We start from the raw sequence: 17,605 nt of genomic DNA on the forward strand, positions 1-17,605 counted from the left end.
GTGGCCCCAGACACTTAATGGCTGTGTGACTTTGGGCAAGTCACTTAATCCTGTTTGCCTCAGTTTCCTCATCACTAAAATGAGCTGGAGAAGGAAATGGCAAAACCACTCCAGTGTCTTTGCCCAGAAAACCCTAAATGGTGTCAGAGTTGAATACAACTGAAATGCTGAACGACAGCAAAAGATGGTTCCCTGCGTGGCACAGTGGGTAGAGCACCAGCCCTGGAGGAGTCTCAGACACTTGATACTTACCAGCCATGTGACCCAAGAAAATCCCAAATGGGGTCAGGAAGAGTTGGACATGACTGAAAAGACTGAACAACAATCTCTCCCCGAGTCCATACTCCCTCCCTCTTATTTTACCTGTCTCCCTTCTTCCAAGTCCCTACTGTTTCCTTATGGAATTAAATATATTCCTGTACCAGAAAACCAGAGAGAGAGAGAGAGAGAGAAAGAGTCTGTGTATGTGTGTATGTGTTCTATCCTCCTTTGTCTAGTTCAGATGAAAGTGAGTTTTGAGTGACACTTGCTTTCTTCACCCCTTCCTCCGTTTGTATAGTCATTTACTTGTGCACCCCAATTAAATAAGATACAATTTCCCCCCAACACCTCTTTTTTATCTTTTCCCTTTCTTTTTTCTTCTGTTTAGATAATTAAAACAGAATAAAACCTCTCCTAGGCCCCCTGTCTTATTTAATTCTATGGATGCTGATGACAGGGGACGCTGGGTACTTGATTCTTCGCCTCCTTATTAAAATGTAAATACTTTATCCATGTATGGTCAGTTAATCCATTAATCAGCAAGTATTTATTATGTATCTACCATCAGCTAGGTGCTATACTTGACACTGAGTATATAATTTTAAAGAATGAAGCAATCCCTACTTGCAATGAGTTTACATTCTAAAGGGGTAAACGAGTACATATAAAAATCTATGCAGCACAAATATAAATTTAATAATTACAAATACACACACACTAGAAGATGGTGTCTGAACTTCATGTTAAAGGACAAGAGGGACTTTGTGAAGCAAAGGTAAGGAGGAAGTAAATTCCAGGCACATGGAATAGTGAGTGCTAGGGTCCAGAGACAGCAGATGGAGTGTTGTGCTTAAGAAACACAGAGAAAGCCAGTTTGGCTGGATTGCTAAGCGCAGGAAGGAAAGTAATATTCAGGGAGGCTGGAAAGATAGGTTGAGAACAGGTTATGTAGGGCTTTAAAAGCTAAACAGAAATGAGTTTATATTTTATCTAAGAGCAATAGGGAGCCGCTGAACTTGGCTGAGTATAGGAGTCACATAGTTGTATCTGTGCTTGTGGAAAATTGCTTTGGCAGGAGTGTATAGGGTAGACTAGAGTTGGGAAGGACTGAGGCAGGAAGACTAGTTAGGAAGTTTTTGGCAGTAATCTAGGCAAGGAATGATAATTTTTGTTGTTGTTACTGATGATGGTTGGGATTTGTTTTAGTCATGTCTGACTCCCTGGGTCCCTGTTTGGAGTTTTCTTGTCAAAGACACTGGAGCGTCTCAACTGAGGCAAACAGGGTTAAGTGATTTGTCCAGTCACCCAGCTAGTATTTTGTGGCTCGATTTGAACTCATGAAGATGAGTCCAGACCCAGCACTCTATCCACTGTACCACCTAGCTGCCCCAAGAAATAACGATACCTTGAACTAAAGGGGGTAGTTATATGAATGGAGAGAAGAGGTCAGATGCAAAAGATGTTGTGAAGGCAGAAATGGGAAAATTCAGCGAAGGTAAAGGAGAATGAGCAGTAAAGGATAATGCCAAGATTATGAACCTAAGACACTGAAAGGATGGTGGTGCCTTTGCCAGGAATAGATACATTTGGAAGAGAGCACAAAAAATTTAAAGGGAAAGATAAACGAGTTTAGTTTTTGACATGTTGAATTTAAGATGTCTCCAGAAAATCTAGTTTAAAATGTTCAATAAGCAACTTGTAACACAGTACTTTCCGGGTATCTCTCCATTCTCCATCAGCAGCTCTGCTTGGTTTCAACTCCACAAAACATAATTCCTCTAAACAGGGTACGACTCACTAGTGGCATCTCCCCCACCCCACCCCGCTTTTCAGCTTCCTTTTGTATGTTGTCTTTCTCCATTTAATTGTAAGCTCCTTGAGAGCAGAGACTCTCTTATCTTTTTCTTATTTGTAGGCCTAGTATGTGACAGTGCCTGGTGCATAGTAGGTGCTTAATAAACGTTTGTTGAATTGAACTGAAGCTTAGGGGAGATATTAGGGCTGGATATGTAGCTCTGGAAATTGTCTGCATAGAGGTTAAACCCATGACAGCTAATGAAGTTACTAAGAAAAGGAGTATTGAGGGAAGAGAGAAAACTCTTAGGGAATATCCACAGAATGTGAGTAATGAGCCATCAAAAGAGAATGAATGAGGAGACAGTTAATATAACACACATCAAGAAAGGAAAAAGTACCTAGGAGGAAAGAGTGGTCAACAGAGACAGATGCAGCAGAACGGTTAAGGATGAGGACTGAGAAAGGGCAGTCAGTTTTGGCAGTTAACTTTTGGAGAGATCACCTTTGGTTGAATGGTAAAGTCAGAAACCAGGTTACAAAGGGTTGAGAAGTGAAGGAAATGTGAAGGCAGTGAATATAGACAGTTTTTCTTTTCCCCAGGAGTTTGGCTAAGAAAAGGAGGAAAGGTAGAGGACTGGTAGGCTCTAGTGAAAATTTTGTAAAGATGGGGGTGCCTTGTGCATGTTTCAGAGCAGTAGGGGAAGGAGTCAGTAGACAAGAGGGTGGAGATTTGAAAAAGAAGGGGAATTATTGAGGATATGATCTGGAAAAAATAGCGAAGGGTTAAGTATCATGTAGAGAGGCTGTCCTTAGGAGGAACAAGGGATACCTCTTTGTCAGAGAGTGGGGAATGATGTTAAAGTATTTTGAGATAAAGATAAAGGGGCAAGGAGGGAGCTCATGTTGAATGGCTTCATTTTTTTTCCAGTGAAGTTAAGAGGCAAGGTCCTCAGTTCAGGTGCAGGACAGAGTCAGAGGAAGAACCTGAGAAGGAAAGAAAGACTTGGAAGAGCTTCTTGGAGGGGGGTGGGGGGGTGGGCAGTGAGATAAGGAATCAAGGAGGAATAAAAGGATCACCTTGCTGCAGTGGGAACCCAGTTGAGGCTAGATAATTTTATTTCTAATGTACCCAGTATACTCCAACGTGAGACTTCCTTCAGCTTCATTCAGTAGTTTCTGAGTAGGAGTGGAGGAGGCAGATGATGGACATATATGAGGCTAAGGCTCGGCAAGAGAAAAGCCAATAAGACAAGGCGGCCAGAGATTCAAGAGCAGAGGGCAGTGTAATCCCTTCCAATCCCTTTGTTATGTTTGTCCTAACTACTGTGTTTGCATTTCACAATTTCTACTCAGCTCTGGACTTTTTTGCAAGAATTCTTCAGTGTTCCTTTATTTCATCAAAGATCCATTTTCCTTCTGATAGGATTTTACCTACTCTGGCTACCTAAGTAATTCTTGGTTACGAGCCTGTAATATTTCTTGTCTTTTGGAGTCTTGAATTTCAGTACTCAGTTCCTTTATGATGTAGCTACCAAATCTTGTATAATCCTGACTCTGACTCCTCTGTACTTGAACTTTTTCTTTCGGTTTGCTTGGAGTATTTTTTTCTTCAACTGTCTCTGTTTATCTCTATCTGTTTTCCTGTTTTCTGTTGTAACTGAACCTTTCAGGTAGAACAGTAATTCTTAGATTTTTTTTTCTCCTTGACTTGTTTTCCAAGTTGATTGTTTTGATGTGAGTGAACTTCTGTTCTCTATTTTTTTCCCAATCTTTTGACTGTTATTTTAAAATTTTTGTCTCATTGAGTCATTAATTTGTTTGATCATTCTAATTTTCAGAGTATTATATTAAATTATTTGTTCTTGTATGTTACATTAAGTATATCTATATTGCATATTGTGTGTGTATATATGTATATATATACACATACATATAAATACATATATACATAAAAATTTATTCTCCTTGTAAGCCTTTCCACTAGAGCTGTCATTTCGTTTATAATTTTTAAATTCTTCCTTTATTTCTTCTAGCAGTTCTGGACATTGATTCTTAACTTTTGTGACCAAGCTGTGTTTTGCTTTGACAAAACTTTGCTTGTAGAGATGGAGTTATTCTCTTCTTTTGAATTTATGTTTTTGGTGTCTCTGTGTTAGAATTTATGTCTTTGGAGTCTTAGAACTCGCATACACACACACACACACACACACACACGTCTGTGGGCCCCTTGCTGCCTGTCAAAGGATGTCAGGTGACTGTCATGTGACCTGAGGCAACCAACCATTGCAAGCGGCCCAGGGGCCATATGTTGTACAAGCCTGCTTTAGGAGGACAAAGAGTAAGCTTTTTCAGAAAGAACGAAAAATCAAAATTTTTCTAACATGGTTCTTTTTTTTCCTTTACTTTTTGTGACTAAAAGTTCAACTATACTAAATGGTCATATTTTTTAATGAATAAGACTATTTTTAGAATATATTGATTCACACACATATGTCTTTCTTTTTAAAAAATTGGATATATAGTTAAAAAGGTTTAGAAAATTTTGCTATCATTTACTTTATAGAATGATGATCACTTTGAGAAACCTAAAGCAATGTAAATGTTACCCACAGATGGTTCTGAGGAATTATAAATTTGTGGTAAGGTCTGAACTCATTTTAAGGAAATGTTGAATGATTGCTTATAACTTTAAGACATTTTAATTATTTCTAAGTACTTTATTCATTTAAGTTCTATAGGTTATGATTTTGGTATTAGAAAGACTCCAGTAAGAAAGACAGAAATTTTACATTTTTCTGCAACCCAGTTTCTCCACACATGGAAATTATAAGGTGGTTTTGGTGTGGGCTGAACATATAGGATAATTTTAAGTAGTTTATGTCTAATGAGGGTACAAAAAGAATATTTAGGAAGTTGAACTAGTAGTCCACTCTTTAGATGTAAAGATTGAAAACACAATGATATTTGAGATTAAAAAGAAGCATTTGAAAATGAAAGAAAAAACATATATAACCCACAAAAGTATAGTTTGTCATCTGGGAAATGTCTGGCTAATTGAACTATAAAATACATGTAGTATTTGATGTAATCTTCATAAAGCACATACTAAGAATAAATATGTAAGTAGCATCATGACCACAACTGAAAGATTTTTTTTATTTCAATGTTCAAGAAGTTTTATTTTTTAAAAAATATATAAAGCTAGCTTTGTATCTAAAAGGTACAAATATTTTGGTAGCTTAAATCACCTATTATTGTCACTAATGAACATAATCATATTTGCTCTAGATAGTTGTAGACATTGCCCTAAAATAATATACTTTGCCCTAATAATAAATGTGAAACACAAAGTTCTGAATTTCATAGCACTAAATTTCTTTAATGTCTAGTCCTGGACCCTGGGAGAAACCAGGTGAATACTAAAAGAAATCAGACCATATGCAAATAAGGTAGTTTTTATTTCCCCCTTTCAAAAACAATGAAACAGTATGGTTTGTATTTATTAGCATCTTTTTATGATAAGAATATGTAATGACTTAACAAAGTTATATTTTTTAAACCAAGTTGAAAATAAACTATTTGTGCTATACTTATTAATCTGGCAAAAACAAGAAGACCCACATGTACAAACATAAGGCCTTGAAAGGAAATAAATAGCTTAACATGGACCAAGGAGAGGAGGGAAGACAGGAAAAAGAATCCCAGGCATCAGTCATAGTACAAAGTCAAAAGAAGACAGCATAAGAGCATTGAATAGAGAGTAATCCTGTACTCCTACAGCAGGGGTTCTTGACCTTTTTGTGTGCCATGGCCCCTTTTGACAGTCTAGAGAAGCCTATAAACTGCTTCTCAGAATAATGTTTTTTAATGCGTAAAATAAAACACATAGGATTACAAAGGGAAGCTATTAAAACAAAGTTATCAAAATAATTTTAAAAACCAAGTTTGTGGACCCAAGATTAACAATTCCTGGATTAGAGCTTAAAAAGAATTTACTAATAAAGGTATTAGGCACTTAAAGTGGCATCATTGGGCATATGTGTTCATGTTCATTCAGAATTGCAGAATTTTAGTTCTAGAAAGAATCTTAATGCTAATTTGGCTTAATCCTTTTAATTTGCAAATGAGGAAATTGAGGGCCAAAAAGGTGAGGTGATTTTTCCCAATGCCACGAAGAGTTTCATAGATCATCTAGTCTGAGCTTCTCATTTTACAGATGAAAAAATTTAGTGGCAGAACTGGGACTGAAACCAGGTATCCTGACTTCTGGTCAGGTATGCTTTTTGGAATACCATTTATTCAGTAAATATTTATTGAACCCCTACCATACAAGGTATCATGCTTTTGCAACATTTTTATTGCTGAAATCCAAATCATTGCCACAGAAGTCAGACTACCAAATGATTACTTTAGAGCGCTGGAGAAAAAAAAAAACCAAAATTTACGTGGAGAAACAAAAAAGTCAGGATTTTTTAAGGAAAATAATGAAAACTGCATTTCCACTTCCTGGCTTCTTTCAACTATTTTACAGGAAGCCTTTACAAACAACTCAATTCTAGTCCCTTCCTTCTGTTAATTGTTTACTTATCTTATATACAGCTTCAAAACATTTATTTTTTTGTTGTCTGTCCCATTAGATTGGGAGCTGCTTGAGACTAGGGGCTATCTTTTGCCCCTTTTTGTATCTCCAGGTATTTGCACAATGCCTACCACTAGTAGATGCTTAATAAATGTTTACTGACTCACTGATTAATTGAAAGAAGGGGGACAAATAGTAATAGATCTAAAGTTATGCTGCAGAGCAGTAATCATAAGAACCATTTGATACTGGCTACAAACTGAAAAGTGTGCCTCTAAAACAGAATAGGTCCACGATGTACAGAGGCATATCTAGTAACATTGTGTTTGATGAGCCCAAAGATTACAGTTACTGGAAATAAGGACTCATTATTTGATGAAAACAACTGGGGTAAATGGAAACCAGGCTGGCAGAATTTAGATCAGGACCTTGAACTGTATACCACAATAAGCTTCAAATGACTGCATGTCTTAGTTATAAAACATAATACCATAAATCAGAAGCACAAGGGAGAAAATACCTTTCCCAACTATGGATGAAGGAAGACCAAACAAGGGAAAGAGAAGATCACAAAAGAGAAAATAGGCAAGTTTGATCACAAAAAACTATAAAAATTTGCACACAGTTAAAATTAAGAGAAGTTATAAAAGTTAAGAATTATTAGCAATGAAATGACCAACTGTAATTCCAGAGTACCACAATTCCAACTGTCTACCTCCTGACAGAGGAAGGAGGAGACATTTTGGGATATAAGCCAGTGTGGAACTTTGTTTTGTTTGAATGTGCACTTTTGTTATAAGAATTTTGTTTTTATTTTTTTCATTTTCAGTTGGAGAGTAGAGAATTAATATATTGATTAACATGCTAAAAATAAGAATATGCTCTATGTAAGAGTAATATTTTCATGTACAAATTTTCTCTTTTTCCCACTTAAATTTATTTGCTCTGCCTTCCACATTCCCTAATTGAAAAAGGAAAAAAAAACAAACAAACACTCATAACAAATATGCAGAGTCAGACAAAACAAATTCTCTAATTGACCATGTCCAAAACAATTAGGGAGGCAGCTAGGTGGCACAGTGGATAAAGTGTTGGGCCTAGAGTCAGGAAAACCTGAGTTCAAATAAGACCTCAGATATGTGTGACCCGGGGCAAGCCACTCAACCCTGTTTGCCTCATTTTCCTCATCTTTAAAATGAGCTGAAGAGAGAAATGGCAAACCACTCCACTATCTTTGCCAAAATAAAGTTCAAAAGGGGTCGCAAAGAGTTAGACACAGGGGCAGCTGGGTGGTGCAGTGAGTAGAGCACCAGCCCTGGAGTTAGGAGGACCTGAGTTCAAATCCGGCCTCAAATGCTTGACACACTTATTAGCTGTGTGACCTTGGGCAAGTCACTTAACCCCAGTTGCTCTGCCTTCCCCCTCAAAACAAAAAACCCAAAAGAGTTAGACGCTACTGAAATGACTGAACCTTATCCCCCCGCCAAAAGGTCTCATTCTATACCCTGAGTCCATCACTTCTCTGTCATGTTTCATCGTGGCTCCTCTAGCATTGTGCTTGGTTACCTCATTGATGAGAATTCTTAAGTTTCCAAAGTTGTTTGTCTTTGCAATATTGTGATTGTATAAATTGTACTCGGGTTTTACTTGCTTTACTCTGCATCAGTTCATACAAATTTCCCCAACTTCTCTAAAACCATTCCCTTTATCATTTCTTATAGCACAATGGTATTCTATTACATTCATTCCCCAGTTGATGGGTACCCCCTTAGTTTCCATTTCTTTGCTAACTCTGATCTGTGTCTTGCCACTGGACCCAGATGGCTCTGGAGGAGAAAATGAGGCTTGCACAGCCCTTCCTCACTTAAATCTAATTCACTTGTGTAATGGCAAGCAAAGTGGCACTTTTTACTGTTTTTTCTTTTGGAGTGCCTCTCAGCACTAAGGCCATCAAGTGCCTTTGATTGAACCTTGCCTTTGTAGGAAGGCCCATACACTTTTGCTAATTAGGTCATAAGAGGTATGAAGCCCTGGAGAGGTGTGAAGCCTTTGGGCCCTGAAAAAGGGTATATATATACTCTAAAGGTAGTGGTTAATCTAGAACTCTCTGAACTGCAGGAGAAGAGGTTTTGCCTTGGGGGCTTACTCACTGGAAGTGTCATGTGATTTGACCAGATGAGACTTTGGGTAGCTGTTAAGGAGCCCCTCAGCTTTGAAAACCTAAATGTTGGTGCTTCTCTCTCTGGTAACTGTTATGTATTGCTATAGTCAGATGGTGAGAAGCCCTGTCTGCTGATTTGTGTCATTTTACTCTGTTTATATAATTTCTGCTTGTAATTCCTGTTTGTGTTTTCTCTGAAGTTCTGAGTGCTGACTTTTCCCCCTGAACTAAGTGAATGATATATGTATGTTTGATTAAAGTGAGATTGTAAACCCATTAAAGTTGCTTTTCCTTAGAAAAGCAGATCAAAGAATCTGTGCTAGCAGCCCTTGTGTGTGCTGGTGTTATTGGTCTTACACAGCCACAGTAGTGACATGTAGCATTGTTGTCACAAATTGCATGTCATGGCATCACCACCCTGATATCATGATCTTCTTTGAGAATGAGGGACAACCAACAATCTCTGTGATAGGAAGTAGTAGCTACCTGACTGGGGACCCAACTGGAACTGGCCAGCTGGACACACAGCTCCTTCTTTCTCCCTCTCCCTATCCACATACAGTGTCATACCCTTACCTGCCACCCTTACTGCAGGTACTCTGCCCAAAGGAATGTAAATTTTGATATCTGAAACCTCAAAACATCTTGGGGTTTACAGGCTAGATCTCTTTCTTAAGGACCACGCCTTAAACCCAAATCACCCAGGGTCTCATTGATTGGCCAACAATAGGAGGCTAAGCCCCATTTGATCATTGTTTTTAAAGGAGGGAATATTAATAGCAGTTGTTTCTGTTTTGGTCAGTAACCTTGAGGGTCTTTCCCTCCTGGACTGATTTTTTTTTTTTTGACTAGGTAAAAGAGGCCGTTCTCTGCCTCATTTCTTACCTACTTTTAATTACTGAATGGGCGTTGCCTCAGCCAAGCTGAAGGTCTCCCACTGTATCCAGGGATATCTCCAGTCATCCTGATCTATATCTTGCCACTGGACCCAGATGGCTTGAGAGGAGAAAGTGAAACTAGTAACTTTGCAGAACTCTCTTTCACTTAAATCCAGTTCACTTGTATGTCATGGCATCATCTCCCTGATGTCATGGTCCTCTTTGAGAATGAAGGACAAACAGCAACAACTCTATCAATGTAATGAACAGCCAAAGTCCAAAAGACCAATGATGAAGTACACTACCCAGTTAATGCTACTGCCTTACCTCTAAGATTATCTGTATCCTTTATCTTGTTTGTACATAATTATTTGCATGTTGTCTCCTCCTTTAATACTGTGAACTCCTTGAATCCTCACTGCCTGGCATATAACAGGCACTTAATTAATGCTACTTGACTTGACTTTGACACATAGCCTAAAAGACAGATGTAGTTTTAGACGTGGCAAATCTGTGGATTTGTTTTGTTTGACTATGATTATTTTTACAAGGATTGTTTTTTTTCTTTTTTTTTTCTAAGTGGGGACATTATAGAAACAGCTAGTGATTGTATTGCCAGAAAGGAAAAAAGGGTAATTTGAAGCATTTTATAAAATTCATAGAAGTTGAGAGAGAAATGTGTACTTTTAAAAAAGGATGTGTAGAGATTTACATTTTCACATAAAGTCCTTTTTCTGTCCTCCTTTGCATAGGGAAATATTGCCCCCTTTTTTGGTGTTCATTAACTTTAGAATAAAAAAAAATCCAAATTATGTCTAATGTCCCCTTAGAAAATCAGTGTTTCTGTGTTTTGTTTAACTCTAACCAACTGTGTTAGCGTGTCTAGCTAGCTAATATTAGAAACAAAGCTTTTCCCAATATTACTTCAGCTTTTATTCATCCATTTTAGTGGATATCAAAATTCCTAAGAGTAAGTGCTTAAATAAGCTGTTGCTGACAACCATCGCATGATTGTAAGCATATAAAAGAATGTAGGCTTTAATATTTAATGACTTGTCCAAAAGCTAAAAAATACTTGGGACTTTATTGAATATTTGCGAGCACCGTCCAAAGGGAATTTATCTTTTAATTGTTTAATAAATTCTTAGATGGACAAATATTATCTTTGACCAAGAAAAAAAAAGTAGCCAATATATGCTTTTACTGATGAACACAGAAAAATAACAATACCATCCTATTTGTCTTATTCTCTTGGAATATTTGTTGAATGATTAATACAAATGTTTGTAAAAGTAACATCTACTTTTTGAAGATAGTCATTTATTCTGTAATCATATAGGATTTTCCACCTAGATCAGTGTTTTTCATAAGAGATTTGAATGATGTTTATCATGCATGGCAAGTTAATGCTGTTTCTTGGAAGTCACTGAAATATTTTGTATATTAACAGATGTCTAAATATGTTTTGTAACTAGAATAGTTTAACAGTATTGTGGATCCTGTGATGTGATCCTATGTGATATCCTTTTGATAGCTTTTCTGTCTGTCATGCTATAGTTCAACTCACTTTTTAGAAGTCTTATTATTTATTACAAAGCAATATTTACAAATTTCATTTTTATGTTAAATTTCTTGGATTTTCACCAACTTTAGTCAGAAGAGCATGAAAACAGGAGAACTGTCTTTTAAAGTATTTCTAGAAATAATCCAGTCTTTTCTCTGCAAAGCCCCAGCTTAGACCGTGGAAGCTGTTGACTAATAGACAAAGGACTAATTTTGCTTTGTGAAATCACTTTGGAATTCATTGCTTTTTAGAAGTAGCTCAATTCACAACTGGTGTAAAAGTCCTTACCAGGTTATGTCTTCCAATCAGTAGATTTTTCTGCCTTTAAACTTCTTGTTTGTTGTTATAAATTGTATCCTAGGATACGAGGAAGAACTAATGTGACAAGCATATAGAGCTCTGCAAAACTTCCAAGTGCTATAAATGCATATTATTATTATTATTGACAATAAAAACAAGTATTATGAAGTGATTTAAGAAGTCCTGGAAAGGAGAGCTCTTTATATAACAGTCATTAAGCAGCAAATATTAATAGGACTTGAGAAATTTTGTACATTTTTATTTTTAAAAAAAACCTTCAGTTACTAAAAAACAGCATGGTTTTGTGCCATTTTATTTGAGGAAGGTTTTTTTACCCCTTGTATTGTTCAGGTGTAACATATTCATGTTATCATTATTATTAGAACTTCTTTTCATTAACGCCACTAAGGCAGAATGGTTTTTGGTGGTATTTGCAAACCTTGGCCAGAGTTTGAAACTGATAGGCAAGGGGGAATCAAGAAAAACAAAGAGAGTTGTGGTAACTGTTCTTCTCAAGAGGGCAAAATGTTTTAATTTTTTACCAAATCAGATTTTCCTTTTTCCTAGTTAGCATGTCATTATACTTAACTGTACTTTCACATTTCTTGGAACTGTAAGAGAAAATGACTAATACATAGTTGCCTTTACCTGAGTCTCTAATTCTCTGCAAAAAAAAATTTCCTTTACTGCATTAGCCTCAAAATAGAATGCATTTGGTTTTAGCATTTCTACCTCCCTCTCCATTTTCTGATATTAATCACCCTCATATTTGCCTGGATACCAGCCTCCTAAACCTTCTCTTACCCTCTTTAGGCTCATCCTCCCCCAAACTCTACTGCCCCCCACTGCCAAGTTGATCTTCCTAAAATGCTTTCACGATACCATTCCTCATTGCCACTATAGCATTGATCCCTACAGACTTGGCACAAAACTGAGAATGGGTAGTTGGACTCACTGAATATTTATGAATAGTTATGATATGCCTGCCAGCTATATGATCTTGAGCTGGGAAGATTTGCTAGAGATTTTATAGAAGCTGCCTAGATGTGTTGTATTGGGGGGGTTTAAGTGTTGCATTGAGTTAAAAGATGGTAGTAGTACATGCGTAGGTAAGAAATACACAGTTTTTCTCTCAAACCTCTTTCCAAGGAAGTAAACTGTAGTGAAATGATGAAAAGGACTCTTTTAAAAATAATTTTAAGTAGTTGAGTATTTGAAATTGTTTAAGTCATTTCCTGCATTTTCAGACTTTATAACATCTTTGTTTATATTTACCCTTTGTGAACTTGAGGAAGAAGTGTAATATTTTTAAACAATGTAGGAATTAAAAAAAAAAACTTTTTGTTTATAGAGCTTATTTAAAATAATGTTTTAAATTAATTTAATAAAATGGTAAGCATATGGCATTAGCAGGTTATCTCAATGTAAGTAATATGATAATGACTCTGTTATCTATGATATTACCATAATTTATCCCATAAAATTAACCTGAAATTTCTAATTTTCATCATTTTGTGATCTTATGTATTTTCCTTTTCTGTTTTCTTTTTCAATAGGCAACAACTGAGCGACCTTTCATACAGAAGTTGTTTCGACCAGTTGCTGCAGATGGACAATTGCATACACTAGGAGATCTCTTAAAAGAAGTTTGTCCTTCAGCAATTACTACTGAAGGTAAAGTATGGTCACCATTATTAAAGCATTTCCTTTATTTTTAGTCTGCAAAAAAGGAAAACTTTCTCCTCTTCATTGGCTTTTACAAAGAGCCATTCTGCTGTCACTTCAAAAATATTTTCCCTGTTTTCATTACTTAATGGAAAATATCGTTCCAAACAGAAGCATCCACTCTTTCATCTAAATCATATTTAGCAAACTTTTTCACTAGATCTTTAAAACAACAACAAAAATAAACTTTACATTTATTTTGGACCCGTTTAATAAAACTAGATGTGATATTTAAAAAAATTTTTCCCAGCTGTTATTTTCAAAGTCTTATTTTGCAAATTTATCAACATACCTTGATTCATAAACTAAATTAAGCAGATATAAGTGTGGTCAGTGGTCTCTTGTTCATTTGAAATTTATTATTTTCACATAAGCATATCTATTAGTCTTGCGGAAAAATAAGTGTCTTTAAAATTGATATATAAATTTCATTGCAAAGGCTGAAACTGAAAACAGCAACTCATGTTTATATATAACTTTATCTTAACAATAAGGTTTAATTTCCCTGTAGCTTTTCTTTATCTGTTCTTTGCTTTTAGAGTCTATATTTGGCAAGTAGTCAAAAATAATAACTTCAGATTAAGGATCCTCAAGAGAATGGGTTGTTTGATATTTTTGCTTCTATCCCCAGCATCTCAGCATAGCACTTAGTACATATTAGGAGCTTAATAAATGCTGTAGAATTAAAATGAAGGTTAATCTTGTCTTGAAGTTAATGTAATTATAACTTCTCTGCCTGTGATATATTAGTTAATCTCTGTCTCTTTGTAGTCATATTTCTTTATTTATATTTGTTCTTAACTTTTCACCTTTCCCTCCTTTTCTGGAATAAGGAAGGCTGTATAAAATTTTTTAAAACATCTCACAGCCAGTGAATTTGCCAGTGTCCCATATGCATATTTCAGTATGATGCTCAGGTTAGTCTTTTTTCATAGCAGTTGAACCTATTAATTCTAGGAGATTTCAGGATTTCAAACATGACTTTTAACCACTTATTTTAAAACCTCATTCAGAGTTTAATTGTGAGGCCTCTGTCAGTCAAAAACATCAGATCACTTTCTTAGCCTTAGTTGGCATTTGAATATCAAATGATGAATATAAAATTTGCCTTTTTTCATACTTGATTATTTCTCGGTCTCTCAATATAAATAGAAATTACATGGTAATTTTTACATGTTAAGGAATTAACATGTTTAATAGGAAAAATTGTGTAAATTAATTTTTTTTTCATCACACAGATGAAGAAAAAAATATCACTCATACAGACAGTAATCCTTAAGTGGGATTTGAGGCAGTGTATTTAAATGACAAAGAAAAGAAATCCAAGTCTTGAGATCAGTGAGTTGAACCAGAGAGAGTACAGTTAGGTGTTTCTGTTTTCTTTGATCAGCTCTATTCCATATTGACTGGCTCAAAACTTTGACCCTATGACTTTGGAGAGAGAGAGAGACAGATGCCTATATTATATATATGCGTGCATGTAGAAACTGGTGTAGAGGGAAAACCCATATTTAACTTCTACTTAAAATATCACTTTAACAAATATTCTCAAGAAGGAGATACTCGATTTTTGAAATTTTTCCCCTACTTGTGTGACTGTGTGGCCATATATACAGTATAATTACTTAGTCTCTTATTTTTCCATTTATTAGAAAATTACTTCTATCAATAGGTCCTTTTATGTTCAATGTGTTTCATACTTATGGCTACATTATTCTTTTTGCTTCAGTAATCTGTTAAGCACATGGTGTTTGTTGGAAACCCACAAGGGGTGCCATGTGAACCCACAAAAAATGCTATTGCTATAGAACCAATGCCAGAAAGGAACAGGAGTTAGGGAGTTACATCAAAAAGATCCTTGCCTACTCATCCTAAATTATTGAAACTTTTTATCACCATACCTCATTATTCTGGGACTGTTCGTGCTTAGTTTTCCAATAGTGTTGGAATCAATCAATATTTTGTTTCTTTTATTACATTACAAAAAATATAAGCTACAAAACTTTACTATATTTTTTATTAGTGACTGAATTTATCATTTGTTTGATTGTATCTTAAAAATGTACTTTAAATCCTTGTTATTAGTTCATGAAATGTTAACATCAGCCATCTTACCATACCGATCCTGTTGCAGTGGTTGATTTTTGCTCATTTAAAATTTTTCCATTGTTTCTCTGGCTATAGAAATGTTGGTTGGAAAATCTCTGGTAACCCATTAGTGGATCCTGGCTAACATTGATTGCTATCTATTTCTTTATACTATGGTTTCTTTTCTGTTAGCTCTCTGCCAGAGTATTGATGATTTTATAATATAGAGAAAAAGCTTTTTCTGGTAATATGATACTCAGTTATATTTAAGTCTTATATAAGACTCTAAGCAAGTGGCCTTCAGTTATTAATTTGTGTACTTTATTTTCATCTTTTAGGGTATGTTGAAGGAAATTTGGAAAAAGCCCTATGCTCTTCATCAGTTGTCATTTTTTTTAAATGTATTTATTTAACATATTTAGTTTTCAGCATTGATTTTCACAGGAGTTTGAATTACAAATTTTCTCCCCATTTCTACCCTCCCCCCCACTCCAAGATGACGTATATTCTGGTTGCCCTGTTCCGCAGTCCGCCCTCCCTTCTGTCACCATACTCCCCTCCCGTCCCCTTTTCCCTTCCTTTCTTGTAGGGCAAGATAAATTTCTAGGCCCCATTGCCTGTGTATCTTATTTTCTAGTTGCATGCAAAAACTTTTTTTTGTTGTTGTTTTTGAACATCTGTTTTTGAAACTGTGAGTTCTAAATTCTCTCCCCTCTTCCCTTCCCACGCACCCTCCCTAGGAAGTCAAGCAATTCAACATAGGCCACATGCGTATCATTATGTATAACCCTTCCACAATACTCATGTTGTGAAAGACTAACTATATTTTGCTCCTTCCCAACCCATCCCCCTTTATTGAATTTTCTCCCTTGAACCTGTGCCCTTTCCATACTGTTTGTTTTTGATTACCTCCACCCCCATCTGCCCTCCTCTCCATCATCCCCCCTTTTTTTTTTTATCTTCTTCCCTCTTCTTTCCTGTGGGGTAAGATACACAATTGAGTATGTATGGTATTCCCTCCTCAGGCCAAATTTGATGAGAGCAAGATTCACTCATTCCCCCCTCACCTGCCCTCTCCCCTCCTCCCACAGAACTTCTTCCTCTTGCCGCCTTTATGCGAGATAATCCACCCCATTCTATCTCTCCCTATCTCCCTCTCTCAATATATTCCTCTCTCATCCCTTAATTTGATTTTATTTCTTTTAGATATCTTCCCTTCATCTTCAACTCACCCTGTATCCGCTCTCTCTCTCTCTATATATATGTATATATATATATATATACACACATACATATATACATACATGCACATTCACTTATATATATGTGTATGTGTATATATATATATATATATATATATATATATATATATATATATGCATATTCCTTTCAGCTACTATGATATTGAGGTCTCATGAATCATACACATCATCTTTCTATGTAGGAATGTAAACAAAACAGTTCAACTTTAGTAAGTCTCTTATGATTTCTCTTTCTTGTTTACCTTTTCATGCTTCTTTTGATTCTTGTGTTTGAAAGTCAAATTTTCTATTCAGCTCTGGTCTTTTCACTGAGAAAACTTTTAAAGTCCTCTATTTTATTGAAAGTCCATATTTTACCTTGGAGCATGATACTCAGTTTTGCTGGGTAGGTGATTCTAGGTTTTAATCCTAGCTCCATTGACCTCCGGAATATCATATTCCAAGACCTTTGATCTCTTAATGTAGAAGCTGCCAGATCTTGGGTTATTCTGATTGTGTTTCCACAATACTCAAATTGTTTCTTTCTGGCTACTTGGAGTATTTTCTCCTTGATCTGGGAGCTCTGGAATTTGGCAACAATATTCCTAGGAGATTTCTTTTTGGGATCTATTTGAGGAGGCGATCGATGGATTCTTTCAATTTCTATTTTGTCCTGTGGCTCTAGAATATCAGGGCAGTTCTCCTTGATAATTTCTTGAAAGATGATGTCTAGGCTCTTTTTTTGATCATGGCTTTCAGGTAGTCCAATAATTTTTAAATTATCTCTCCTGGATCTATTTTCCAGGTCAGTGGTTTTTCCAGTGAGATAGTTCACATTGTCTTCCATTTTTTCATTCCTTTGGTTCTGTTTTATAATATCTTGATTTCTCATCAAGTCATTAGCTTCTACTTGCTCCAATCTAATTTTTAAGGTAGTATTTTCTTCAGTGGTCTTTTGGACCTCCTTTTCCATTTGGCTAATTCTGCCTTTCAAGGCATTCTTCTCCTCAT

The 17,605-nt window shown here is 35.9% G+C and overlaps 1 protein-coding gene across 1 annotated transcript in view; it reads left to right on the top strand.

The window, feature by feature from the left end:
• ATG5 (autophagy related 5) overlaps nt 1-17,605 on the top strand; it is a 148,180-nt gene that overhangs the window by 112,654 nt on the left and 17,921 nt on the right. Inside the window, exon 7 of the mRNA XM_036767958.1 lies at nt 13,097-13,214. Coding sequence (XP_036623853.1) covers nt 13,097-13,214 — 118 coding nt within the window. The remainder of the gene's footprint in view (nt 1-13,096; nt 13,215-17,605) is intronic.

The sequence above is a fragment of the Trichosurus vulpecula genome, chromosome 7 (genome assembly GCF_011100635.1).
Source record: "Trichosurus vulpecula isolate mTriVul1 chromosome 7, mTriVul1.pri, whole genome shotgun sequence".
Classification (NCBI taxonomy): Eukaryota; Metazoa; Chordata; class Mammalia; order Diprotodontia; family Phalangeridae; genus Trichosurus; species Trichosurus vulpecula.